A 27,745-nucleotide genomic window follows, 5' to 3' on the forward strand; every position below is an offset into this window, starting at 1 on the left:
TGGTGCACAGCAGCAGCTTGGGACTGTTCAGTGCCTCAGCATCAAACACCTTCAGTGCACGGGAGGAGCTCTCACTGGAAACAGAGCCAAAGAGGTGCTTGGAGCTGCCCCAAGGGAGCCCAAGGAGGCACCTGAGCTGCCTTTGAGCTCCTGGGCTTGCAGCTGCAGGTTGGTCCCCACCGTGCACAAACCAGCTCCCGGTGCCATGCACCCCATTGATGGAAAGGCGCTTTCAACCCATGGCCTCATCACTGAGAAGTCAAACTCTTTATCCACAGCCTCCAACACTCAGCACTGCATGGAACCACCCGGCTTTATCCCAGCCAATTCCCGGTGCTGCTGCAGGACATCAGCAGGGCCTCACCGCACTTCAGAACCAACACATTGAGCACTTCACACCGCAGGAGCATCCGGTCTCCCTTTAAAGCTGCATTTCCACGTTTTCCTTCCCCACACCATTGAGATGCAATGAAACCCAAGCTGGAGCCTGTTACCATAGCTCCTGGGTAGCAGAGGATGCACGATTCCACTCCATCCCTCTATTTCCAGGGGAAACATCTCTATTGGGCAACCATTTCAACCAAAGGCATTGGAAATACTAACAATTGACAACTGCAGCATTACTAGATAAGAACCTTTAAAATTTATTGGACTAATTGTGTTACATTCAGTATTTGATGTGTTTCTCCTGGACAAAGAATTGGCATAAATACAAACAAGCCTTTGTGTGCCTTCCCTAAACAAAGAAGAGATAAAGTACTAGAGACAAGGGAACATAGTTCACATCTTCCTATTTACACTTTGCCTTTACTTTACAACTTAGCGCCAGGAATATTTACAGAAAAATACAAGAAGAACAAAAAGATCCCATCTTGGCAACATACAGAAATCCATACAAATTGTACGTGGTTTGAAGCACGCAGTATCGGGTGTTCTCGTCTCCAATTGCTCCTGCTAAAATCCATGTGGAAAAGGTGTGTGTTTGCCTTCAAAGACACTTCTCAGTTACACAGCCATTAAATCACAACAGGGTTGGGTCTGCTTGAGTGAAGTTTGGTTCTTGTGTCTTTCCGGGCATGAGAACCTCACAGGAAAGAAATGGAGTCACCTATGGAGCCCTCAGCACATGCAGTGAGGGGCTGCTCCTTCCTGAAGCCCCATGCACACGCTGCTGTCCACATGGGCACCATCCCTTCCCACCTCCCATCTGCTCTAAGATTTAATGCCTTGGTTAGAAGTACCTTTAAGAAAAAGGCTTTTCTTTACAGAAGAGGCTCTAACAAGGTACTAAAATGTCTGAATTTCCACACTACCAAGTGACAGTGGTGTCCCCCCCCTTCCTGCACCATTAAAAGGATGCTGTCAGTTAAAGCAGGATTATGAACCCAACCAGGAAGCCCTTATGCAAAGAAAAAGACTCCGTTTAGTTCTTATGCAACGTTTGAACTCAGCTGTTGCAGCAAATGCAGGCTAACATCAAACTATGCAAGAAGCAAGTGGTCAATACCTGTCACCTCCAGCAAAGAGGAACACAAACCCAAGCCCTGCGAGCTGTCAAGGTGAAAACTCAGTACAACACCTTGTGATAAATGACCCCAAATCTGGATTCCTGACTAGCATGTTCTTGGAATCACAACTGAAATACATCTCATTTGCTCTAATCCTATTGAGGAAAGTACTCAAGGCTGTACCCTGGATTAGCTGAAGCCATGGGAGTTTGGCCACAGGCTTCAACAGGACAAGGACTTCATTCCCAGATGGGTGTTTGTTATGGAGTCTCCATGCACAGGGGAGGGAGGGAGGCTCCTTGCGGACACCCTCCACCAGCACAAGTCTGCCCAGGGTGCTCCTGCTATAACCAGCATCCAAACCAAGTGGGATGGCAGCACACATCTGTGATCACAACATCCTTACACTAAACTGCAGCCTTCTTGAAGGTTCCACTTTCCAGACAGCAAATCCCAAGGCTCAGGGCCAGGTCACACCACTGGTGTGTAACGTGTTCACCAGCTGGTTTACAAATCAGACCAATGGTTCCTAGTACCTGCTCCACCATGGAGGGACCACACAAGCTGAAGTTACCTTCCTCCAACGCTGCTCTCAGGGTTGTTACAGCACAAGTGGGTGCCACATCCATGCTTTAAATGAACACAGGAACAAACCCAAGACTATCCTTGGCCTTTATAAAGGTAAATTTCCAGGCAGCCCATGTGGCTATCTCAGACTTTGTGGAAAACAGCCAGGGAATCCTCACACGCACACATCTTTACAGCACTGACTGCACCCAAGTGCCTGAAAGAAGCATCTTTTGTGGCCCACTACATAGACCAATGACCTTGAATATAACATACACTTACCTATGGTAGGTGGGATTTGTGTTACATTATTGAAGATGTGCAGATGTTTGATTGCTCAGTATGTTTGTTACACATGCACTGGTCATGCCTTTTAAATCAGTGGACTAAAGTGTGTTTGGCCATTCATTAGATCCAATAGGTACATAGAAAATGTGGATAAATTTGGTGTCCATGCATTAAACGGACACTGGCAAGAGTCTGGCAGAGGAAAGAAGCTGTCAGTTTCCCTTCACAGCTTTGCCACTACACCCAAGCACTGCCTTGCAGCCCCTCCTGCCATCTGGGCATCACACAAGTGAGAGCATCCCTCACACTTACTGCTGCTGTGGGTTTCTTTATGTGGTTTCCTCCTTCCACTCGTGATGCATCTGGATCGAAATCCAGACCTCCTGAGTTGAGAAGCCAATGGGCTTGGGCCATGCAACAAACACACATCTGCTAAACCTAATCCCCCCTTGGTTAACATCCTTAAAGTCCTTTCATGTGTATTTTTAGGGGCCTGTATTAACTCTCTGTGAAAAACCACACGGAGAGAGAGGAGCAGGGGATGTCCCTGGCAGGTAAGCTGTAACCAAACAATTGAGCCTATTTCAGGTCTGAATTGCTGCAAAATAACTCTGAAATATGAAAACTGACTGACAGGTATTACTGCAACACATTAAAAAGCTACTAAACCACTTCTGATGTGAGGAGTTCCCCAAGTTCCTGCTCACATTCCTACTCTTCCATTACCTGCTTACTGGAAGGGAAAGGACACGTGCTGCTGCCAGTGATCACAACCTGCATCTACCCGGTGTGCCAGTGATGATTCATCACTGCAACACAAGTCAGGATGTGTGCCGGGAGCCTGGAAGCGCTCCCGAGGCTGCCAGCACCTACTGCAGCTTTTAGGTTCCCAATATTAAATCCTGCAGTTGCAAACACCTTTTCCCAGCACATCCTTCAAGTCCTGAGCTCATGAAATCCATGGTCTGACAGTGAGAGCTTCTGAGAGGTGAAAGGGAAGCACCGCTGTGGAGCATGAGAAAGCACAGTCGATCCAAACCAGTTTCACATTCTGACTCCAAAGGGGCTTTCATGGAATTGCAAAATTAATGGGGAAAAAGAATACTTGGATTTTTTTTGGACTTGTTTTAGTCTGTTTAACAAGAGCTTCTGAAAAGTGTTGTAGAAGCTGCGAAAACTGCTTATGCTATAAATAAAGCAGGCAGGAGGCAGCCCCAGAATCTCAGATTTCAATCCAATGGAAGGAAAGCAAGGGATGTTTATGCTTTTTATGGACATGGTGAGTAGGTGATACAGACACTTGGAAATAAATTAAGTAATTGCATAAAACAATTGAAATAATCAAGCTAATAAAATTAAATATGACATTTTGCAACAGACTTGAAAGCCACAAACCCCTTGTTTCTGTAACCAAGAGCTGTTATCTAGTAACAGCTTACAGGTAATACCAGGTGTTGTTTGTTGTCAGCATGACAAACCTCGTGGGTAGATGGACTCTCTCCCAGCCATGGAGGGAACTGCATCTTGGCTATTTATCCATGACCTGGTGTTTCCAAGCAATTTTCCTCCTCTTGTTTTTGGTACACAAAGTGGTTACAAGCAGTGACGGATCTTCTGTTGAGCTCTGAAGGGGGGCTGAAAATGTCTTTTAAGTTCTTGCAGGAAAATAGAATGCTCTGAAACTGCCTCTCTCCCCTCAGAGGAGAGATCCTGCTCCCTTCTCCTGTAAGATGTGGGTGTAACGAGATGTCTGAAGGCAGGTTTGTTTGTATTTTGTTTTCTATCCTTATATGCAGAGATGGCTTTGTTCTGATTGTTTTCCTCTCACAGAATGAGACACAGTTCCTAATTAGTCTGGAATAGATGACTGGGTGAAGGGATTATGCTGCTATAGCATCCAGGAAGACTGGAATTAAGTAATCTTCTGAGGGTAGGTGAATTAAGTCAATATCCCAACTGCAATGTTCTGGATTCATTTCTCATTCCTCCCACATGGTATCTGCTGACTTGTGCTAGAATCTCGTTTCCTGAATTCCGGAGGGCTGAGGAAATTTGTTGTTGTTATTTAACCGTTTTCATTACTGTAGCCACCAAGCTCTGATCTAATTGTCCTGGAAGGATAATGACCTAGGGGTTGCAGTTCTTGAGCCCAACCTCCTGGAAAAGCGAGGTATAAAACTCCGGCTCCAGCTGCCTGTTGCGGTATTTATTGACAATGTCTGCTATTTTCTGTTTTCGGCGGACGTGGGGGGGGTTGTAGGAGTCACTTTCCAGCCTCTTCCTCCGACAAATGTTTATTACTGTTTGCCTCACTAAAAAACCTGGAAAAGAAACAACGTTTGAATCAAGTTTAAACAAATTCAAGTCTATTCCCCTTTGCTGGCTTCGCTGCTAAGGACAGCTTTGGGTTCTATCCCATCTCGAAACCCAGGGGAGATGCTCAGCGTTACCAAGTCAAGAACTTTCTCAATGAGTTGTTGGGAACAGACAACCAATGGTCCCCAGGCCTTTAAGGACATTTTACTGTGGAAAAAATGAGTAAGAAAGGGACTAAGTCAGTGATACCCTGAACTGCCTGGAGGAAGAGGAGGAGGAAGAGGAGGAGGATGATTTCTCTGCTTTGCCAGAGCCAAGCAACTCTGTATTAGCACACTCAAGACCAAGAGGGGAGAGAATCCTGAGCAGCTAACACAAGAATCACAGTGCTACCACCCCAGCCATGCTACATGAGAACATGCAGAGCTCAGGTAACGGCAGGGGAACTTTCAGGATGGCCAAAGCACCCACCAGTGCTTTCTCCACTAGGAACTGGAAAGCCTTCCCCTTGGAACAGGGGATGAGGGAGGCCTTGATACATCGTGGTTGGAAACAGGTTTCCCCTCGCTGCTTTGCCACTGTTGTTACCCCTCTAACTTATGCTGCTGTATATGGTAGGGAGAAGATGGTTGGGAACCAAAGCAGTAACCCTTGGTCAAAGACAACAGTGGACTTTGTCCTATTTTATTCTGAAATGGATATGCCTCCAGTGAAGTAAATGTCCATTAACCCCTTTGCTGTTTGACAAGCACATTCCTACAAGCAGAGATAGTGTCTTCCTTATCTGGGGGACTTGATCCTAACTGCACACCAGCCACATCTGCTGAACTTGGAGACAAGATAAACTTCATTATATTGACAGTCCTCAAGCAGATGAAAAATCAGCCCAGCTCTAGGAAAACACACCTGATTCTTTTTCAGTACAGGCCATTGTCATCAGCTGAACTCACAAATGGTATTTAAAGGCCGAGTTTGGCTTCAGTTTCCTCAACACTGCCCTAAGCATGCAAAACCCAGAACCTGAAAGTCACCACCAACAGATCCCTACGATGTTAATTTCACAGTGATGTACCAGCATCCTAATGTTTGCTTATTCATTTTGCTGCCTTGTGAATTGCTCCCACTGGAGTAAGACTTCCAGTTACAGAAGCTGTAGTAGCACAGATACCAAGATAGTCCATTAATCCATCCAGGAGCACAGGAAAAGGCAGACAGCACACACAGACCCCTGTTCACATATGCCTGCACAGGAGGTTAAGTATTTTATTGAACACATTAGAAAATGCTAACTGCTGTGGCTTTTAATCACGTCTAACACAGCATGTCAGCACAGCACAAATTCAGCAGTGCCCTCTGGCAGGCACTAGCACCAGCACCAGCACCTCAGCTCTTACTGCTAAACATTAGGGTCACATTTCTGCTCTCTCTTATCTAGATAACAGGTATTTACCTTTTCCTTCCACTATTACTAGTTCCAGCCCCTCACTTCTCTCCAACAATTAACTGGAGCCCTGCTATGGTGCCAGCAAAGTGCTGACCACCTGCTCCCTCTGCTGTTCCTGCTACCAAAACATACTTTTGCTGCTGTAAAAAGCAGGTTTTTATCTTGTTTTCCTATGCCCACTGCTTCTCCAAGGAAAGATTCCAGACCAGGTGCTTAGCAGATACATTATTATTATTATTAAAAAGAAAAATATATCAAAACACAAGTGTTCCTAAAAATCTTTAGCTTACCAAGAGCTCTCCTACTGACGATCATTCCATCCACCAACGGGATAACCATATTGAATTTCCCAGTTGCTCCTTGTAGTTTTATCCTGAATAAGCCAGTGTTTAAAGGATGGATGAAGATCACAGGAACTTCCTTCTCAGGAATGGTAGACCTTAAGGAAAAAGCCACAACTGTCACATCAGTTTTATAGCACTGTTTCAATTAATCTAGAGATGAAAAACAAGCACTTTAAGTGTTAAAAATAATGTTAAAAAGAGTGTTAATGAATCAGCTGTTCTGTTTCTATGGTCTTCTGTCACCATAGAATGAGCGTCTTTGCAGACAGGGCTTTAAGCCTCATGCACACATAGCATTAACTGCCTCACAAGGGAGCAGATCAGGAGGAAGGCTCATCATAGACTAAGATATGAACTACACATCTTCTGTTCCTTAATTTAGGTTTAAATTGCAGTGATATGAAAAGCTCCTTATTTTTTCAGGAAAAAGAGAAATCCACTGAGGAAACTCATCTGTCTTTAACACAGAGTTAAAGCCTAGGGTTTTCAGGACAGCTGAAGAAAGCAAATGATCTCAGCCATGACTTCTTCTAAAGTGCAGCCTAAACTGTTGTCCACAAGAACCAAGGAAAACCATCAGAACAAGAGCACTCTTACCTTAGGGAAGTGCTACTGTTGGCTGTAGTTTCCACACCAGTGCTCGTCTCAGACACCAGATCAGGGAGGGGGAAGTTTTCTGTAAGAAGAGGATGCACTGAATAAAGTTTATCTACTCCTGGTTTTGGGGTGTCTTGCTTTGGTTTTTTATAAAGATCATTTATTATCAGTCAAAACCATGCAGTCCTGAAGCATTTACAGCATGGATGCTCTTGCACTGCTAGCAATGCAAAGCCTGGTTTTAAGATTAAGAATTCATGGAGTGTATAGATACACCTCAGTCACTCTGCACCCAACAGAGAGGTAACACATGGCCCAGACCCTCAATTCTCTCAATCCCAAAGGTCAGGTCTCTAGAGGAACAGTGAAAGCAGGAAGGAGATGAAGTACTTCAATCACAGAAAGGGCTTTCAAGTTATTATGCACAGCATCTTCACCTATGCACAAGCAATCAGCCTCAGGAAGAGTGCTGGGAATTCCCAATGATACTGCTGCTCACACCTCAGCTCCAACAAATGTGGTATTTTTCCTCAAATCCAAGCTCTTAGATCCTCATAACCTATAACTCTGCTGCCATGCATTTCGTAACAAGTGACTGGATAATGAATGTGCAGGAGGAGGAAGTAAGAACCCAGATCCCTGGAAATGGACATCAAAATTCCCATGACCTTGTTTAGGGGCAGGAAATGAGAGATGCTGACAGTCATTCATAAAAGTACAGTTCAAACAGAAGGACAATGCTGACACCTCTTCCAGCAGAAAGAGTATATGGCCTGAAAACACCTTGTGCTATCGGAGCTGGACTCTATGAGTAGACAAAAGCTGGAACTAGCATGGAGGGCCACAGAAGTACTTTGAGACAGAGGAACAAGGAGGGCAGGCAGCTGGCATAGGGGTGACAGCCTAGACTACAGAGTGACAGCTTTTCCATGTCCAGATTCAAAGATGTACCAGAAAGCGCAAAGCAAAAGCCAAGAACACAAGAAGCATAAGGCAAAGCCTGTGGGGTAGGAGCCACTTTCAAGAACTCCCCCTACAAATCCAACTGCCATTCTTACTGAGGCTCACGAACTCATTTCTTCACCTTCAGGCTCAGAGCTTTGGGAGATTCCTACAGCTGCTGAAGGAAGCATCCAAGCAGAAACATGCATGTGTAGCACAGCTGCTGCCTCTGCAGTGAGCTGGCTTTAGCTGACACCCAAGAAAGAAGTGGGTCAGGGACACCAGTTTGGCAACTGAAATGGCTGAGGGACTCCTGAAGCTAAGGGTACACACTCTGAGCCAATGTCTGGATAAGAAAATGATGCTGCAGGACTTGATGTCTGCCTCCTCATCCAGGTAAAGCTCTGAGGGAAGTGCTGTGGTCATCTTGATAATTTACACTGACACTTCATAGGAAGCTCCTCTCCTCCTGGTTGTTTTCCTCTGGAAGAAGATGGCAGCTGAGAGGAACTCAAATCCAGGGGTGCACACTTTCTTTGTGCATTCAGCTTAAAGTGCATGACAGCATTTCACATGAGCTAAAACAATCTCCAGACCTGCATGCCACTGATTCATGTACTCCCAAGGACCACCGCTCAAATATCAAAGAACTCTTTTAGAAGACACTCTTTGTGTCAGCTACAGACATCAGTAAGGATTTAGCACTTCACAGAGGAACAGAACAGAGTTTTTTCCTCTGGTTCTTGTTCTGTCATTACTTTAGCAAACAATAAGAACTTCTACGCACCTATATCATCGTAACGTTCCACCCAGACCACATACACTTTGGTTTCAGGTCCCATTGGTGGAATGGTCCGGCCCTGAGGCACCCTCTTGGATCTGGAAGTAGGACTGAGCTGTTTTGAACACAAGGGAAGAGCAGCATTTGCAAATATGAATCCAGTTGTGCACCCAACAAGCATTTCCACTGATGCTCTGCAGTCTTCCAGGTCTCACACAAATATAACCTCAACCAACTGCTGAGATGGGGCAGCTCCTGTAGAACTACCCACAGCAATCTGGGTCTCCACAACATAAATTAATATACTGTATCTTAAAAAAACTGCCTGAAGTTTTTGTTACTGTTCTCAAAAGATCTTAAACCAGTTCCTGAAGATACATTCAATATGAGAAATAAGTACCTGAAATCCTTTGCTAACACCAAGAGCAGTTCATGGTTTTCTGCTTTGCTACCATACAAAAGCAATTTCACATCTGATACTTCAGGCGGAATTGGCACATACCATTTTAAACTGGGTAGGTACAAAAAGCATCCATGTCTATTCATTCTAAATTTCCAAGCATGGATGAATTACTCTGTAAATACTGCACAGATTTTTTCCTGCATGGATTTCAGCATTTCAGTATGTAGAATATTACTATTTAGCATACATAAGTTTCATAATTAATGCAATCTTGCAACCCCCTACTGCAGGTGCAAATTCTGGCAGGATCAAAGCAGATGTCAAAGATTAATAGCTAGGAATGAGTAGCTCCAAATGGTAGGAAACCAAATCATTTACTACCAGAAAATGCTGCAGCACTGCCAGTGGGAGAAAGAAAAAAGCCACTTTTCTTTTTCAGTGCAAGTTTTTGCTTACCCGCTGGGAGGGATTAAGATTGTCTGTATGATTGGGGAAGAGTTCAAGTGTCAGAGACTGCTGCTTCAATATTCCTGGCAGTAGATCCATGTTGGAGTCACTTTCTTGGTCAGAAACACTGCTTTCCAGTGAATCAGCTGTAAGCCAGAAGAAAAAAGGGGGGTTTGTCTTTTCTTCTGCCAAAAAACTTAAGCTGTCATCATATGTAAGGTTTTGAACCTAAAAGTCTTATAAGGTTTTTGAAAGTAAACATACATAGATTTACAGTCAAGTCAATATAGCACTCAAAAGCAGGAAGAAGAGTCAGCAATGGACAACTGCCAGGTATTCCAGAAACAGACTGCAATTAAAGCACTCCCTATGGATTTAGAACTGTTCCATCCATTTCCTAGGGAACAGAGTCTCCTCCTTCCATGGCTATCATTTCCTCACAGCCCTTTTATTCCAGGGAGTGGGCAAAAGACGTGAAAGCTCTTGCTCACTGTCATGGGTTCATGTGCTGCAGGAGCACATCATCAGCATGGGAGAGGAAAAAGGAAATAAGCATCACCAGCTGATGGTAACCCCTGTGTCCAAACTAATGCACCCAGGAGCACAGCAATACTGAGGCTTAGACTGAGAAAAAGGGCACAGAAGAGATGCCACTTTAGGAAGGAGTATGAGGATTAGAATGCTGTAATTTAAACATCAGTAGCTTTCTGACAAGCCGCCAGGCACAGCATCAGTTAATTTAGGTTCTCCTTCTGAAAAAGCTCTCTAACAAAAAACGTTTTAGTTTTGCAAGCAGCATGTACAAAGTGGTCTTACTTAGGGACTCCACTGGGGATGGGACAACAAAAGCTATTTCTGTCAGGGCATCCGCATAATACAGCACCTTCTTCTGCCCGTTGAAGATACTTGCCCCAACATCTTCTGAAATAATGAGATCATCTGAAATGGACATAAAAGGAAAGTTTAATCAAAAGGAAGCTCCACCTCTTTATACACTGCCTCAGAAAGAGCCTTCAAAGATAAGGTGCAAACAATGAGAAGAAATCAGGCAAATCTCATTTTAAAATGAGAAGATTTTGCAGCCCAATCTCATAGGTTTTAACCTTTCTCAGATAAGTTTCTATTATCTCAAAGGAAATGGCATTTTGGGTTGGGAGAGGATTTAATCTCAAATCATTTCCATTGTACTACATACCCTATTTCCCTTGGATTGAGTAGTCTAGTAAACATGTCTGCCACAAGAATTTATCTAGTAGCTATTTCTAACCATTCCCTCCAGCAGACATTCAGTTAGTCATTACATTTCCAAAGGGTTCTAACATTTCTAACTTCACTCTGATGCTATTCAAGCCAGTTTCTACAGTGTCTCCTCTGCGCCTGTTCTTCTGCCAAGGAGAGTTAGCAAGAGGCTCTCTTGAATCAAACCCAATATAAGAAAGTTCCCTGTTCTCAGCTCCCATTTATTCCCTCACTGCAGTTAGTCAGTACATCAGGCTTCCACAGCAGAGGAAGACATCCCAGCGCCCTTTTCCTTTCCCAAACCACCTCCAGAAAGACTAGCAAGGACTTTGAATTATTTCCTTGTTCAGTTTACAGAAGGTTCCTGGGATAGCTGCCTCAGCAAAACCAATGGAGCAATGAATTCAGCACACTGACAGAGAGGTGGTCAGAGGCACACAGGAGCCTCCAAGCCATGCTTCACTGTCAGGGAAGTGCTCCTGCATCTCTAGCCCATAGCCCTCAGGGAGCAGCACCACAACCTGAACCCAACTGTTGAAGAGCTGCTTTGCTTTTGGGAGTGTGCAGGGAAAAAACCCCAAAGCATTTTCCTGTGAATTGATTTTAATGATGTCTCATGCTTCATGGGAAGCTATTCTAGAATCACAGAATCATTTAGGCTGGAAAAGACTTTTAAGTTCACAGAGTCCAACTGTAAACCCAGTACTGCCAAGTCCACCACTAAAACGGGTCCTTATGTGCCACATCTACACATCTTTAAAACACCTCCAGAGATGGTGACTCCACCACCTCCCTGGGCAGCCTGTTCCAGTGATTGACAGCCCTTTCAGGGCTAAATCTCCTCTGGCACAATTTGAGGCCATTTCCTCTTGTCCTATTGCTTGTTACTTGGAAAAAGAGACTTAATATCGCACTACAACCTCTTTTCACGTAGTTGAGAGCGACACGGTCTCCCCTGAGCCCCCGCTTCTCCAGACTGAACCCCCTGAGTCTCTCAGCTATTCCTCATCAGACTTGTGCTCCAGACCCTTCACCACCTTTGTTGCCCTTCTCTGGACCCACTTTAGCACCTCTATGTCTTTCTTGTGGTGAAGAACACAGAATTGAACACAGGATTCAAGCCACAGCCTCACCAGCTCCAAGTACAAAAGATAATCACTGCCCTGGTGCTGCCCAGACTATTGCTGATACCAGCCAGGCTGTAAACTCATGAATGGGTTTTTAATCAGAGCCACTCACAAACAGAAAATCCATTTAACAAAATAAGTATCTTCAATCACAGCAAAGACTGGAGGAAAACCAAAGCAATCTTTACAAGCTTGTCCAAGTCTACGTCAAATCTACCATTTGAGTTTTTAAGCCATTGCTTGCTAAAGCTACGACTCCACTCATGGATTTTTCCAGCAGCAGAACCAGGCTAGAAGTGTTTCTCCCTCCCACCCCTGAGTGCTTTTTCTGTTCCTTCTGTTGATTTAATTCAACTTATTTGGTGGTCTGAGACCTAAGCCAAAAGGCTGAAAAAACATCCAAATTATGAAGCCCACATCAAACCAAGTTACCTCACCTGGACACTGCCTTCCACACAGCTTCACTGACAGAGCCAACTGCTAAGGGAAGGGAGAGGGTTTTGCCTTCAAGTAAAGCACAGTCTGATCCTGTCTTCAAATGAAAATCAAACCAAGACCTGGCCATTTTGTAATCTCCCTTGAATTGTTCAAGGAAAGCCATGACTCTCAACATCTCCCTGACATTTTAAGCCTTCAACCATTTGTAGTTTTATTTTACAAATGAATAAAGAAGCCTTTAGTTGCTCAGTTACAGATGAAGAGCATTTCTAAGGCACAAAGAAGGGAAAGCAAAGTTGCTTAAGCAAATGCAGTAGTAACGGTGTTGTATCTGAAGGAAATGCCAGATCAAAGACACTGGACAAGCTGGACCATCCTGCTCAAAGCCCACAGCAGAAGGCTGAGGCTGTGAAGATCACCAAGGAAAGGGTCCAGCCCTTTGGAGTAGTGACCATGAAGCACACTGAAACCAACCCAGACACTGCCAATCTCAGGTGATCCAATTCAGTTGTTCAAGGCAGAAACTAACTCAACCTCCAGCCTGGGATAGCAATTCACCACCCTGAGGATCATTTTGGTTGACAGAATGGGGAGAGGGAGTATATGACAAGGCCAGAAGAGAAGCTGCTCTAGTGGAAAAAAGCAGAGCAAATTAAGCAGGACAGCAGAGCTGTGTGTGGGCTCCAACTACTGTGACCTACAAACAGCAGCTTGCTTTTATTACTCCCTAGCAAGCATGATTATAAGGCTAACTTATTACTTATTACTACATCTTATTTTAATCTACTTATAGAACACTAAAAACCACACAATATTTCAAGTCTACTTGTCAATATGCAGCACAATCTGTAACTGATTTCACATGAATACTGGGTAACATATTAAAGACTCACCAAGTCTGCTAAAAACATAGCTCAGAGATACTTCTTGCTGAAGCTACTTCCTCCCAGTAACAGACACACATTAGTTTTGCTCACTTTGACTTGAAGTTTAAATATTTACAAATTCCTTTCTAGTAAGCACTGGCATTTCTCTAATAAAAACATGCAAGTGCTTAGATAGAATTTCTTGCTCCTGAACACCTAAATTAGCTGTCTACTAAAGAAGCCTGAACTTCTTAATTTAACCATTTATTATGTCTTACCTTGTTCAGGTCCCTCTTCATCACTGCAGCTATTGATTGACCAGCTTGTTGAGACATGGCCAGTCCATCCAGGGTGCTTCCCCACATCAACAGACCAGCCAAGAGACAGCAAGAACTCCAGGAAATGTGGCTGAACAATTCTGGAAGACTCCATGTTCTTCAGGATCTGAAACAACCACCAGCACCGTGGTAAATACAGGAGACTTCAGGAAGCAGCTCTCTTCTCCCCCCATGTTTTAAATCAAGATTTAATGTCACCAACATGGTTTTGCTGAAAAACAGCTCTTCAGCAAGCCTGGAACCACAGGACACTACTCCTGCTGCCCAGCATCCTCCCATCCTGCTTGGCAATGTCCTATTCTATCGGCCTGTCTCTCTGCCATCACTGTCAAAGCCTGTAAAATGGTTACTCAAACTGCTAGAAATGGCAATTTGGAGATTTATCCACTCATTAGGGATAAGCCACAAAACTGTTCAGCACAGAATGTAACATGAGAATTTTCTGGTCGATTTTCTCTACAAAACTGAGGGAAAATTTGAGGAGAAAGGTGTTTTATCACTACTCACCTGTACATGACATCCAGCAATTCAGACTGTGGCCCTTAAGTTACAAAACGGATTTCAGCAGGATCAAGCAAGTACTTTAATCAAATGTCACTGTTCTGTGCTGTTCGCTTTAAACCTTAATCCTAATTCTTAAAAAGATCTGGGATGTTTCCACATCCAAAGGTAATTTTTATCCACTAAGTTGAGACCTTCACCGACTGGCACACGGGGAGACATGGATGGTTTGTGATTTGGTCTACCAGAACCACTGTGGAACAGACAATGCCATGCAGTGCATCCACCCTCTCCAGCTATGTGAGAATCTATTCTGTGGCAGGAGCATCTTTGGTTTTGGTTTGTCCATCCACACAGTCCTGGCACCCCACCCTAGTGCCTTGTACAGCATTCAGCAGTGGCTATACATACTGCAATACTGCGTTGCAATGTTACGATTATTCTCATCACTAAGCTCATTGGAGCTGTATCTCAATTCATTCTGAAGCACAGCTAAATGCAGTTTAGAAGACAACTTCAGAAAACAGGCAAGCTCAGGCTTTATACAACTGTATGGTTTTATATCTAAGCCCATTCAACAAAAGAATTTACAGCAAAGCAAGGACAAGGGGGGATTTGCAAAGGACATTTAATGATGTGAAGTAAAATGATGTAAAAAGTGTGCAGGCAGCTTCATTGCCCTGTATAAATAAATGCCATGAAAACCTTCTCAAGCGTAAAAACCTACCACTACAGAAAAATATTTGGAGCTAATGCAATAAATGGGAGGCTAGATGCCACTATTCCAGGCTTTGCAGCATCAGATAAAACACAGCTGACACCGCTCCTTGTGAAAGGACAGCAGGTCACCTCAGAACAGAATGAAGTCCTGAGCTGAAGTGGCATGAACTCACAGAGAGAGACAGATGAGTAGGACCAGGGAGCCAGCCCTGCTAGAAGCACAAACCATGTCACAACTTGGCTTCGATCTCCTCCTCCCTTGATTGTTAGTATCAAAAGCAATGCAGGACAGAAATAAACCACAGGTCTTTTCAAGGACTGGAGCAGTATCAGTATTTCACTTAGCCCTGATCCATAGAGACAAGTACTTTGACTGCCACTGCGACCTTGCACAACCTGAAAGGCTTACAAATCACAGCAAGATGTCCAGGGATCTTGAAGCAGGAGGGACACCTTCATACTTTGTCTAAATACATCCAGAATCTCCCAGACACAACATTTCATTAAATCTACATGGCAAACCCCATGCTAATTGGGTTTCCAAAGGCTGGCAAGTTCTGCAGGACTAAGTAACCACATATGTCTAAATCCATAATAGCATATAAGCATCAGATGGGAAAAAAGCATTCTGCTAGCTCAGCAAGAGCACATTTCAGCTGGAAGGCAAAACTTCTATACCTTGTTTGGTAGCTGACTTTGGAGATGGAAAGACTGGATACTGGCTACTCTGAACTTCAACTTGAAAACTCACAAAGAGCACGATCCTGGTTTCAAGAACTAGTGTATTCCACACAAAAGTAGAAGATGCTGCAATGTTCTGTCAACTCTGCATTCACAGAGACACGAGGAGATGGCACAATAATTTATTATGGAAGCTATGCTTCTACTCTTTGCTATGAGAATTATGAATGGAATGAGAAGGTACTACAGAAACAGCCTTTTCTGATGAGCCCATAAGCTGTTTCAAGGAGTTTCTAGGTCATAGTCTAAAGAAGAGACTATTTAGGTTTGCACAAATCAACCTGATTAACCTGATTGCATTGGAATACAAATAGTGTAATGTAAAGACTTGCAAAGCAGCTGCACTTTCTTCCTTGGAGAAGCTTTTCATTCCTTTAACGAGTGTTTAACATTAGAATCAAACTGGACAAAACCAGGACACTGCACATTGCTGAGAACAAACTGCAACCTGCCCTGCAAGCTGAGCCAATTTGAAATGCATTTCTGATATGAATCTTTGAACTCTACAAATACTGGCAACAAGGACAGAACAGATAAAAACACGATGAATATTTTAATATATGAAATATGTATTTTATATATATTTTTAATTATATAAAAGAGTTGTTACCACAACCCTAAGATGTTGGTAACATACCTCAACCTATAGATGAAAGGAGTATACAGTGATTTGTTATAGTTCACACTGTAACTAAACACAGTGCTCATAACCCCTCGGTCTGATACTCTACTCTAGTCATTAGCAGAACTTGAGAAATACTAGAAACAAGACAATAAGGGCTATTTGGAACTCTATGCCTTCGCTTACCTCCTGGCTTGTTTTCTGGCCTGCCTTCATGTAGAAAATGAAAACAGTATCAAAAGGACGACATGGCAGCAAATCCAAGTAGCCAAGGTCATCAAAAAAACCAGGAAGAGCTGAGTCAAGTGCAATCAGGTGAGGAGGTAGACGACTGTTAGCAGGTTCCTATCCAACAGACAGAGTTCAACAGCTTAAAAAACCCATCTTTCCTAACTGGAAAAGTTCTTTATGATTTCTGTATGAATTCAGTAAAACATAAAAAAACAACTTCCATTTCTAAGAGCAAAATCATACACAAAGCTCTGACGTATTATAATCCTGTTACCTTGAGTAACACCATAGTTTGACAACTTGTTGCATTCTACTCTTCTCATTAAATGAAAATGGTATTTTGCCAGTGAAACAGACATAACATTTTGCTCAAAAGGAGTGCTAGATACCACAACAGAAGCAGCAGATACTTTCAAACTATCACAACTACACAAAATCACATATGTAGCTACATATTTATTAACTTATACACCAAAAATCTGCAAAATATTAAACACTTTTAGACATAATTTTTGCAAAAGCTCCATTGTCTGCTTTTGTTGATGGTATTCTGGAAGAAAATGCAACAACTAAAAGGGAGAATCCACATATGAGAGGCAGAATTTCAAATTGAAAATATGGATCTTCTCTACAAACTGTTATTTTAACTTTAAAAAGAAAGCTCTACAACCTCCATGCACTCCCAAGTGTTTATGTATGATTAAACCATTTCAAGCATAACCATCTCTGGAGCAGAACTTTTAAGGCAGTCGTATTTCAGAAAGTCTTAAAGTACCAACCCAAAACCTAATTCAATCTTACGGAATGATTTAAAGCACGAGCATAGGAATGGGATAGCTTTTGTACTGAGGGTGTTTGCACAACGCTAAGAAGTATCAGGTCACCTTCAATGCCTCTAGCGAGAGAAACCCAAAGTGAGAGAGGAAGAGGCGTGCTGTCTGGAACTCCTGTGCCGGTGGCGGGGGCTTACACTCCGTGATGGGATCAGGAAAGCTCTTCTTCCGCCACTCCTCTTCACTCTTCTGATCTATGGAAGTCTCAAAAACAATCTGCTGGGCCATGCCGTTCCTTAGCTTCTCGTGGCGCTCTTCGAGCTGGAAAACATTGTGTGACATACTGATTCCACCAAGATCCACTAAAACAATAGCTCCATCACTCAGGAACTGGCAAGCAGCAGCTGCAACTCCACTACCAGGATGTTTACTACAGCTCTATCAACAAGACCTCGCCATGTTACAAAGTGAACATCTAAACACCCTCTTTGCATGGGGCCACTGTTGTAAGTTTCCATGCCCAGTATCAGCTACAGCTTCTCCCTTTTAAGTGAACAGAAACTAAAACACATTTGTCACAGTGAAGATTTATTTTTCAGACACACACACTCCCTTTCCTCCCAGGATCTCAAAAAAGGCCTTTTCATTTCCCCAGAAGAGGCAACAATAACCAAGTCATTGCTTCCCAGCAAAAGCAGGATATTAAGATCAGTAGTAAGACATGTTGAGCAGTGCCTCCCAAAACCACATCCAAGGCACTGTCATCCGCCTGGAAAAGTGCACATATTAGTCTGCAGAGATTATTATTCCATTAATATTAAATTAGTCAAGCTAAAGAGTAAAACTATTTACAGTAAGACATTAGTGCATGATTCATGGACAAAAAAAAACCCCAACCCAAGTACAAAATTAGAGACTAACAATGACTTACTTCCTCATTCACAATTTCATGTAAATCAGGGATGCTCAAGTCAGCTTTCACAAATGGAATCTTGTCCACTTCTTCAGGAAAAGGGCGGTGCTTCACACTGTACTTCAACCCAACATCATTTTTAGGAGCTGGTCGAGGCTCTGGTACAAAAGTCTGACAAAAAAGGGGAGAGTTTTTACACTGAAGGCATCGTAACACTAGACAATACTTCATTGCAATAGATGGAAAACACTCCATCCCACCTCACCACCAGAAGGTACACAAATGCATTAGTGAGAGGTATCATTAAAAAACATTGAGTACTTTAAACTAATAGACTTGTATTAAAGACATGGCTGTAAATTTTCAAAGAGACACAGCTCTACCCATTTTGGTGGCTGCACTCCTGGAATCTATGAACCCTGCTTACCATCTAACCCCTAAGCAGCTGCAAATCCCAATGAAAATGGCAAGTTTACATGGCAACATCTTATTTTCAGCCCATTATAACTGTATTGAGTGAAATCTACCAACTGTTTGAGAAGCCTCCATTTAAACCCTGCTGACTATGATGATCACAGCAAGTCAAACTGAGAAGTCCTGGAAGAGAACAGCAGCAGTGCTGTGAGTCAGGAGGGAGACGCACTGCCAGAATATCAAAAGGGCTTGCATAACATATCATAATGGAATTCTGACACTGCTGCTGTGTTTTCTAAACTGTTAGTGCGCAATTCAAAACTTGGAGCTGCCAACAAAAGATCTAGGTGCACAAGGTGCAGGCAAATAAGACCTTTAATTACATCTTGTGTGCTGTTCTATGAGTTTTTTTACTACCAGTTACACTTCTAAAGGGCAAAACTGTTAACATTAAGAGTTAGAGAATCACTTCAGGGTGGAAAAGTTCCCTCAGAACTGGTAAGGAGGCCAGGACACGGCTTCTCCTGTGGTGGGGGAGGCCACACACTTGGACTGACACTATCTGGTGAAATGGCTCAGCTCCAGTGACAGCACAGCTCCAAAGGCATCATGCGGAGAGTCTTCCTGAAGGCTGCTCTCAAGAGACCAGATTCAGCTACATGACAGCTGAGACGGATGGGTCCCAATGTCAGCTACATTATTATTTCCTTCATTTTACTGAGAGGCATGTGAAGAATTTGAAGATTTGGAGCAGTTCACAAACAGACAGAAATGCAGCATCTCATTCTATACTTCCTGGCTTCACTTCTCTGCTGCAAGGGCTTGACCTGACATCCTAAAATCAGCATCAGCACTCATGCTTACACATTAAATACACTGTCCATTGCCCCATCACCTCAGAAGATGCTCTCAGAAGAAACAAGGAGAATGCCCCCTCCCCTTAAACAAGTCTAAGAGGCAACAGCACTTTCACAGCCTGTATTTAGTATTAATCACAAGTGGTAAAGAGTCACCAGAGATGTGTCACATTACCTACAGCTAAAGGCCCCGTGGCTCAGCCTTAATGTATAATCACCAGCTCTGTGGGGCTGTCTCACATTAGTGGAATTTCTGCTGAACATCTCTAAGTTAAAGATTTCTTTACGGCTTTGATAGAGACCTTTTGATTTGCTTTAGCTCCTCTTGGTAAGAGACAGAGTTGCTGGGCCCATGCAAATCTTCCAGATGTCCCACGGATCAAAACCGTGACAGAAGGGAAAGAGTCATCTGCAAATCACATGGGTTAAGAGAATAATACATCATCATAAATTGCAAACAGTTCACTATGCAGTAATTTAACCAGAAAGAAAACGAAAGCATGACAATAGAGGTTTTGTTTTCAAGGTAACTCCTCCATGACCCTGATGACAATTCCTGGTGAGGAGCAAGCGATCTTTCTCTCTGGAGCAGGGAAGTCCTAGTCTACTCTGTGGTCTGTTCAGTAGTTGCCGGCTCAGGTTCACCATTAACTTTCATCCAAATTCATGAAGATCACTTTTCTGCCCAAATTATCCCCAGGAATGAAAACAGATTGCCCAGCCACTGCATGTTTAGATAAGAAAAATGACCATATGGAGACATGGTTTCCATGATACTTCCATGGCTTTCTGTAAAGATCCCACAAAAATACAATCATTTTCACAAGGGCCTGTAGGCTCTAAACTGAAAGAGGGCAGATTTAGATTGAATCTTAGGCAGAAGCACTTCCCTGTGAGGGTGCTGAGGCACTGGCACAGGGTGCCCAGAGAAGCTGCGGCTGCCCCATCCCTGGCAGTGTTCAAGGCCACACTGGACTGGGCTTGGAGCAACCTGCTCTAGTGGAAGGTGTTTCTGCCCATGGCAGGGGGTTGGAAACTGCAAATCAGTCTCTGATTCTACAAAATAGCAGCAATAAGCACAGTATAAGGACAAGAGAATGGTCAAACTAAGACCCAGGAAGACTTTTGACTTCACATTATGGAAAATTTTTCACAAGGAATAGGGAGAATACAAAGAAGTTGTCCTCATGGGTTTTCAAGACCTACTTGGACAATGTCAAGTCACTCTGTCCTGGTCTGAATTCAGTATTAACTTTGTTTAGAGCAGGAAGCTGGACTGCAGAGCCCCGAGGTACTGCCTTTCAACTTGCACAGTGATGGTTTTAACATTGCAGGGATTTCAGTCTTCCTTCAAGACTTAAAGGCCACTGATATTTACCACTTTAGAAGAGGGATCATTATACCTCTAGAGCTCCTCTCTTTAAAATTACGTATCTTTTGTGCACATAAACCACCAAATGACACCATCAGATATATATTCCTTCCCCAGTATTTCATGGGAAGTCCAGGGTGCAGCACAGCAACATAAACATACATAGAAACAAACTAAGCCAGCTTCCCACAGTCATTCACTTCTGTGGACTTCCCTAAAAGTGGCGTGTCCCTCTTGTGCAATACTGCATTTAATCTTGTCATTCAAAGGGGATTTATAAGCAAGTTATGCACAGCAAGAAAACATAATTTAATCAGAGATTCTAATAGCTTTACAGGATTCTCAGTAATGAATTTAGCAGGGGCAGAGTGAGAATTGCTCAGATGTTCAAGTACGCTCTAATCCATTCTAGTCAGGAACATGCTTGCTCAAACCCAGACTGTGGGTGGATGTGCAGCACCAGCTCCCAGCATCAGCATTTTCTGCAAGATCTATTTAGTGATTTGCAGTGAGGCTGGAGCACTCTGGACCACAACTCGAAGTAACTTGGCCAGTTCATGAAGTTCTGTGCAATCCATTTTCAAGACTAGTATCTAGACTCCAACCTGTCCACAGATAAGGAAAAGGTATCTGTGGCAGAGCAGCAGATCTAGCCTACCCTGGTCTTCAACTGAGGTCGCATATGAGAGTTTTCATCTATTCTGTTAGAAACTGCCATGATATGTGAAGACTTACATGGCAGATCAGTTATTCAGCTCAAAGCATCATGTAATTTAATACCAGATTCTTATATAAATTCTTGTTGGTCAAAGCACATAAAGCTGACATGAATTAGGTTCATATGTGAAAGCCAATACGCTGTGACAGATCTCCTTTACAGTAGGTGTCATTGATGGAACAGAATGGTACACGTGAAAGTTGTAACAGCTCTGAAGCAACTAAAACCATTTGAGCTGAAAGCACCCACAAATATTTATTAACAGAAGACCTAAAGCAAGCAAAAGCACCTATGCAACATAAAGATGTCACATCAATCATTTGTTGAGCACTTCTCCCTGTCAAGCCTCCTATATTCTTTCTATTTTCATTCTTTTGTGAACAAGGATGTTTTCAAACTGTAATGCTATTACTTTAGACCATCAGCAATAATTTAGATGTCAGTCAGCTGCAAGTATCTGACCTAACTGGATGAAAGGCACACACAACTGCATGAATAATTTGGATGGGTTTGTGCATGTTTGACTATTGGTGACATTAAAGTTATTCCCACCGCTTCATCCCAGAACAACACTCTGCTCAATCATGCACCCACAGAGCACATTAAGTCCCTGAAATGCAAGAACAACACTCGAACTGCCTTTGTTTCGCAGCTCTGTACAATTTTAACCAGAGGAAGGAGGAAATGGGAAGTACTAACTTACTCTGTTCATTCCCTAGAGGCTGCTCCAACATCGCCAGGATGACACTGTTATCCAGAACAAAGTATCGGAAGCTATGCTTGTTTATGGTAGGTAGACGAGAGTATTTAATTAGTGTGGTTTCATTTACCAAGCTGCAAGGAGAAGCAGGGCCACTGGGAGAAGGAAATGCTCCAAGTAACTGCATAATACTGCAAGTGAGAAAAAAGTTATGACAGATTAAGAAGATGAACAGTTCCACCAAGGCACAGGCCTTCACTCATGCTCTGTATTTATGTCTTGACACAGCAGTTATGCTACCAGGGTAAACCTGCCCTCTCCCATCAGCTTGTTTTGAAACAGACCTAGTCACTTCAGAAAAACATACATGAAAGCCTAGAAGAAATACTATTAGAAGCCAAAAATCTCTGTGGCAGGAACCAATAATGAGAGTTGTTCAGTGTCAGGCTGGAGATCCTAGGATTTATTTCAGGTCTACTCTTAACACTACCACCCAGACCAGAAGTAAGTTTACTGAAGTCCTCCCCTCCCACTTTTCCACTTGGCCCTGAGAAGATAGTTTTATCTCTCCAAATGAAGAGAGGCACTTTCAGGCAACAACACAGGTTTGTCCACAAGTTCTGATGAATGCTTGATATTTACTTTAGTAAAAGAACTGCAATTTTAATGAGTAAAGTTTATCATCATTTTATTGCAAAGCAGAGCAAGAAAGAAAGCAGCTATTGCCTTTTGCAAAACATATTCATCCTACCCATCCTCAATCTGTCCTGTCCACAGTCATGCTATTCATCCAGTAAAACAGTGCTTTTCAACTTCTCCAGAGCAAATCCCAACTTTCCTCTCTGTGCTTCCCCTTCCCAGCCCACACATTATCTATTACTGCATTTCCTACAGAACCTCTCAAATATATTAAGCAAGCCCAGTGGTGTGGGCAGACTGATAGCCCTTCCTGCACCAGCTTACATCTACTGCATGTGCTATTCTCTGCTGCATTACACACGGGACAGTGTCTAACACTTTCACAATGAGTGTGGGCATGGCACTTCTCAGGCAGAGAAGGGGAAGGAGAGATTGAAAGACAGGATTGTTAGGTCAAATGGGATAGCGAGGAAACTGCTGTCTGAAGAGAGGACTGGCTGAGAACAAAACACTATGGCTGCAGGAAGGAGGGGTTTTGCTCTCCAAGAAAGAGAACAGGCAGAAGAGGAAGACAGCAATCACAGGGATATTTTTCCTGTTGGACACCTGTAACAGGAGGAGGAAGCCAGCTAAGGCTGAGCACAGAACCCTGCCCAAAGGGCAATACAGACAGAGCTTTTGGCTCACTGTTCAAATGCTCTTGCTCCATCAGAGATCTCACCAGCTGGGAACTCCTGATTAAAACACTTGGGACAAGACAACACTAAACAGTAAACATGCTCTGACAAATTACATACCACGTTAGTGTAGCTTCAGCAGCATCCTTCACTCTCATGGATGCGGGATTTGGCTCCTTATCTCCTTTGTATTTGACTTCTTGTTCACTGTTTTTGGATTTACTTCCCGAAATGCCCAGCTCCACAATCTCCAGTACCTCTTTTAAACAATCCTAAAACACAAGAGGAACCACCTTAAAGAATAAGCACTCTCACAGATGTCTCCAAGACCTCAGTGAAACAGTGATACATCATCTATTAAAATAAAGCACTGCTGGGAATATGAACAAATAAACGCAGAAGATTATACTAACAGACAGTGTTGGAATAAGATCACATTTGCTCTAAGAGTACTTTCTCTATGTACAGATGTCTACTTATGTTTGTATTCTAATGGTATAAAGTGCTCTGAATGAATATATACACAAATATATTCCATTACAAATGTACAAAATTGCCAAGAGGACTATTAAGAGTGCAATTGAAAAATGGAAGCATATTGAAGAGATAATAAATACATTTCTAAGACTCTGCAGAACTTCTAATTAAGTTCTAAGCACATCAAGAATGAACTCATCAGGAAAATTCCACTAAATCCTTTTCCAAATCTCTCAATTGTCAACAGCTTTCATAAGATATATCATGGGATCTAATTCAGCAGAAGAACAGTAACAATATTCTTAATGGACATAGCAAAGCTTCAACAGATCTATTGCAGGAGATGCCAGCACTCAGCAGAACTGAAGGTATGACTCAAATGTTGCTCATCACACAAAGCCATTTGCTGAAACTATCTGGACTGCTACAGCAAAGGTTCAAATCCCATGGCTTGAGCTGCAGAACAAGGAAACTGCTCTCATGAATCAGTAACCAGCTGAAATCTGAGCACAAGGAAGCGGCCAGGTTTTACAACCAGAGACCAGGCAGGGTTCTGTGCCTTGTCCTTGCATTCAGAGCTGATGTATAAAAAGAGGTGAAGACGAAGTTTTCTGACATAGCAAAATTAACCAGTGTTGAGATGCAAAGACTGGCCATGAAGAATTACAGAAGGAGTTTAGAGTGTTGGCTAGTAAAATAGCAGGTGAAATTCAAAGCAAATATAAAGTGAGGCACTGGGAAAATTGCAATTCTAATACTTGCAAATGCAACGAAATCTGACTATCATGATTCAGGAATGAGCATCTAAGTGTCTGGAATATATCACACACCGTATGTAACATTATGTCAATATGCCATGACAATTAGAATAAATAACCTAATGAAAGAAAATAAAGCTTTATGCAACTGAATAACCTCATGCTGTGCTACATCCTGTCCTAGTCACCTACTGCAATTCCAGCATCCCAAAATGCCTACAGAAAGCATATCTGTTGTCCTGCTCATGGATTTTCAATTCTCATTTATAAAAATATATATATTTTATACATACTATAGAATATATAAACAAAATAAGGATATACAAAGTATATATTCTATATAAAACTGTATTGATAATACATACAGATATAAATGATATGTAAAAGTCTAGCAAGATCACTGAGCTGTCTCCGCAAGGAGACCAGCAATGAGATTTCTTTCAAATTACATTATTTTTTTTCCACAGCAGGACAGAAGGCTGTTGGAAGCATGCAACTTTCTCTGCCTGCTCTTTTCAAGCTTCCCAAGGAAATTCCATCTTGGATTGAGCTGTGCCTTGCTCAGTTTCTACAGAACTGTTTTTTGGTGAAACACACTATGATTATCAGAATAGAAGTATCAAAGGAATTCCAGTAAGTGTAGAAGCTGCTTTAGTTGGCTAAAAGCTCAGAAATGAGAGGAGACATGGCTTTTAGTGAAGGTTATCTGCAGCAGGTAGCTACTCTATATGTACATCACTAGTTCTCATATTTCTCTCTTCAGTTTCTGGTTTTTTTTTCAGGTTTCTTCTGCTCTTTTTTCAGCTTCAAAAAGCAAGAAGAAAGACCAAGACCTTCTTAGAAACAGAAAAGGTCATTTTAAAGCCAAAAACATTCCTGATGACTAAAGAACAGAGATCAAAATTGAAAACTATTTTGCACAGAAACTAGTTTTGAAACTCCTACTATACTTAGGAAAACTAAGAAATTCACATGGAAGTATCAAGACCAGACAGGCATTACAATCTGGAGTGTTGGAGATATGCACACCAGAGGTTTGTACCTTCTCATCCAGCATGTCCGGGTGCTCAGTGAGCCAGACGCAGAGGCACTGGAAAGCTGCGACTATCATGGAATGAAGGTCGCGGGAGTGGAGCGGGGCTGGGCGGCTGCACTGGTACACAATGTAGCTGCACACTGAACTGATGGCTCTCTTCCGATCAGAGGAATCCACTGCCACTTTCACCTGCATAAAGCAAGGAGAGGATGAGGATTCCTGCACAAAACAATATTGGAACAGAAGTAGTTTTTAAAAGCACGTGTGCAGATAAAGCTCTTGAAGGTGACACCTTCCTATTAGAAACACACTATTATTTTCTAAGCTTAGAAAACTATTTCCAAGACGAGATGAAAGGGGAAACACTTACCAAAAGGGCAATTAAGGTGCTTAATATCCTGACACATGTATTGAACAGACCACCCTGAGCTTCCTTTCAAGGCAGCAGTCATTTACAGGACACACATCATTTGAGCCACAGGCATTCACATTAGGAAGATATGAAGTACAAAAGGAATACTGCTTTTCTTGTGTCCAAATAGAACATCTGCTGACTAACTCAGACACAGACAACTGGTGGCATAACTTTCACCTGAACAGGACTATGATCACCCTTGGAGAAGGGGCCAGAGTACACAAGGCTTCACCTCTCACCTTTGCCAGCCCAGACAGAAGCTCCAGTGCAGCCAGTGAGATACTCATGTCCTGCCTCCACTGGGAGTTGAGTCTTTGAGTTACCAGGTGAATACTGCGTATCAGTAGTCCAGCAGCTGTATCTGTATTAAGAGCTAGGATATAACCCCAGTACCACGTACCACAGGGAGGGAAAATAACTAAGCATTAGTGACAGTAAGCAAAGCACAGGCACAAGCTAAAGCAGCCACAATACACACAAAATTATACACAGCCCAGAATCTAGAATTGGGTCGATTGCTTTTGCATGGGATAACTCCCTTGTATGTGCCACCAGACATTATACAAATACATCCAGACTAGCTTAGCCCAATTTTTACTTTAAAAATACATTTTTGATAATCCCAGCACTCTGCTGCCCTTCAGGTTTTGCTGTTGTATTTAAATTGCTGTGATGTCTTGCAGTCTCAGAAAAATTTAGGCAGTGGTAATGTACATTAAATATTAATACTTGTATATTTAGGCCACAATAATGAACTAAGAGTGCATGTAACTTCAGCTATCTACGCCAGAAGTTACCCACTCTTTCTATACCTAGTGTTTATCAAAAGTCGTATTAGTTTGATAAACACAGATAATGAAAGAATCAGTCCTGGAGAAAAAAGAAGAAGATCTAATTATTTCTAGACTTTAATTTTGGTTTTGGTTATCAGTTGTTCCCATTTCTATTAGGAATATAAATACTACACATAAAGCAATACACTGAAGTAGGCAAATTAATTTCATAAACAAAAACTGCTAAATGACTAGTTAAAGAGACATGAGAACTGTGACAGCTGAGGTACATCCTTCCCCAAACTTAAATCATCAGATACAACACCGAAGAGCTAAGTACAGTGTTACACTAGTAACAAGTGTCTGCTACAGTTAAACAGTAAAAATAGACCATCTCATTTTCAATTTTCTCTTGTTTGAAGCATCCAGCAGAAGCAATTTAATTCTTTTTATACATTTCTTATATCCTTACCTTTGCACATGGGAAATTTAAGAAAATCCAATAAGATAAATGTATTACAGGCACATCTTTCAAGTTATGTCATGGTTTAAAGACTTCATAAGTCAGATATATTTTTAACCTTACAAATAGGTATTTTTATAAGCGCTTGTCAATGAAAGCCCATATGAACTAAACACAATTTAAATGGTGTGCTGAAAACTAGTACTTTAATCATTTCAAACAAATCCTGTCGGAAAAGCACCAACATGTTTATATGAATCCCTAGAATACCCTGAAGTCTTCCCTGCCAATCTCCTTCCT

General features: G+C 42.4%; 1 protein-coding gene across 1 annotated transcript in view; it reads right to left on the reverse strand.

Moving 5' to 3' along the window:
- Positions 1–620: 620 nt before the first annotated feature.
- RALGAPB (Ral GTPase activating protein non-catalytic subunit beta) overlaps positions 621–27,745 on the reverse strand; it is a 55,848-nt gene continuing 28,723 nt past the window's right edge. The window contains exons 16-30 of the mRNA XM_034066760.1: positions 26,449–26,582; positions 25,801–25,983; positions 23,644–23,795; positions 22,211–22,398; positions 19,720–19,826; positions 18,165–18,317; positions 17,345–17,554; positions 16,416–16,574; positions 13,586–13,751; positions 10,454–10,576; positions 9,647–9,783; positions 8,794–8,902; positions 7,065–7,143; positions 6,414–6,562; positions 621–4,684 (exon numbers count right to left, since the gene is read on the reverse strand). Coding sequence (XP_033922651.1) covers positions 4,491–4,684; positions 6,414–6,562; positions 7,065–7,143; positions 8,794–8,902; positions 9,647–9,783; positions 10,454–10,576; positions 13,586–13,751; positions 16,416–16,574; positions 17,345–17,554; positions 18,165–18,317; positions 19,720–19,826; positions 22,211–22,398; positions 23,644–23,795; positions 25,801–25,983; positions 26,449–26,582 — 2,243 coding nt within the window. The 3' untranslated portion in view covers positions 621–4,490. The remainder of the gene's footprint in view (positions 4,685–6,413; positions 6,563–7,064; positions 7,144–8,793; positions 8,903–9,646; positions 9,784–10,453; positions 10,577–13,585; positions 13,752–16,415; positions 16,575–17,344; positions 17,555–18,164; positions 18,318–19,719; positions 19,827–22,210; positions 22,399–23,643; positions 23,796–25,800; positions 25,984–26,448; positions 26,583–27,745) is intronic.

The sequence above is a fragment of the Melopsittacus undulatus genome, chromosome 10 (genome assembly GCF_012275295.1).
Source record: "Melopsittacus undulatus isolate bMelUnd1 chromosome 10, bMelUnd1.mat.Z, whole genome shotgun sequence".
Taxonomy (NCBI): Eukaryota; Metazoa; Chordata; class Aves; order Psittaciformes; family Psittaculidae; genus Melopsittacus; species Melopsittacus undulatus.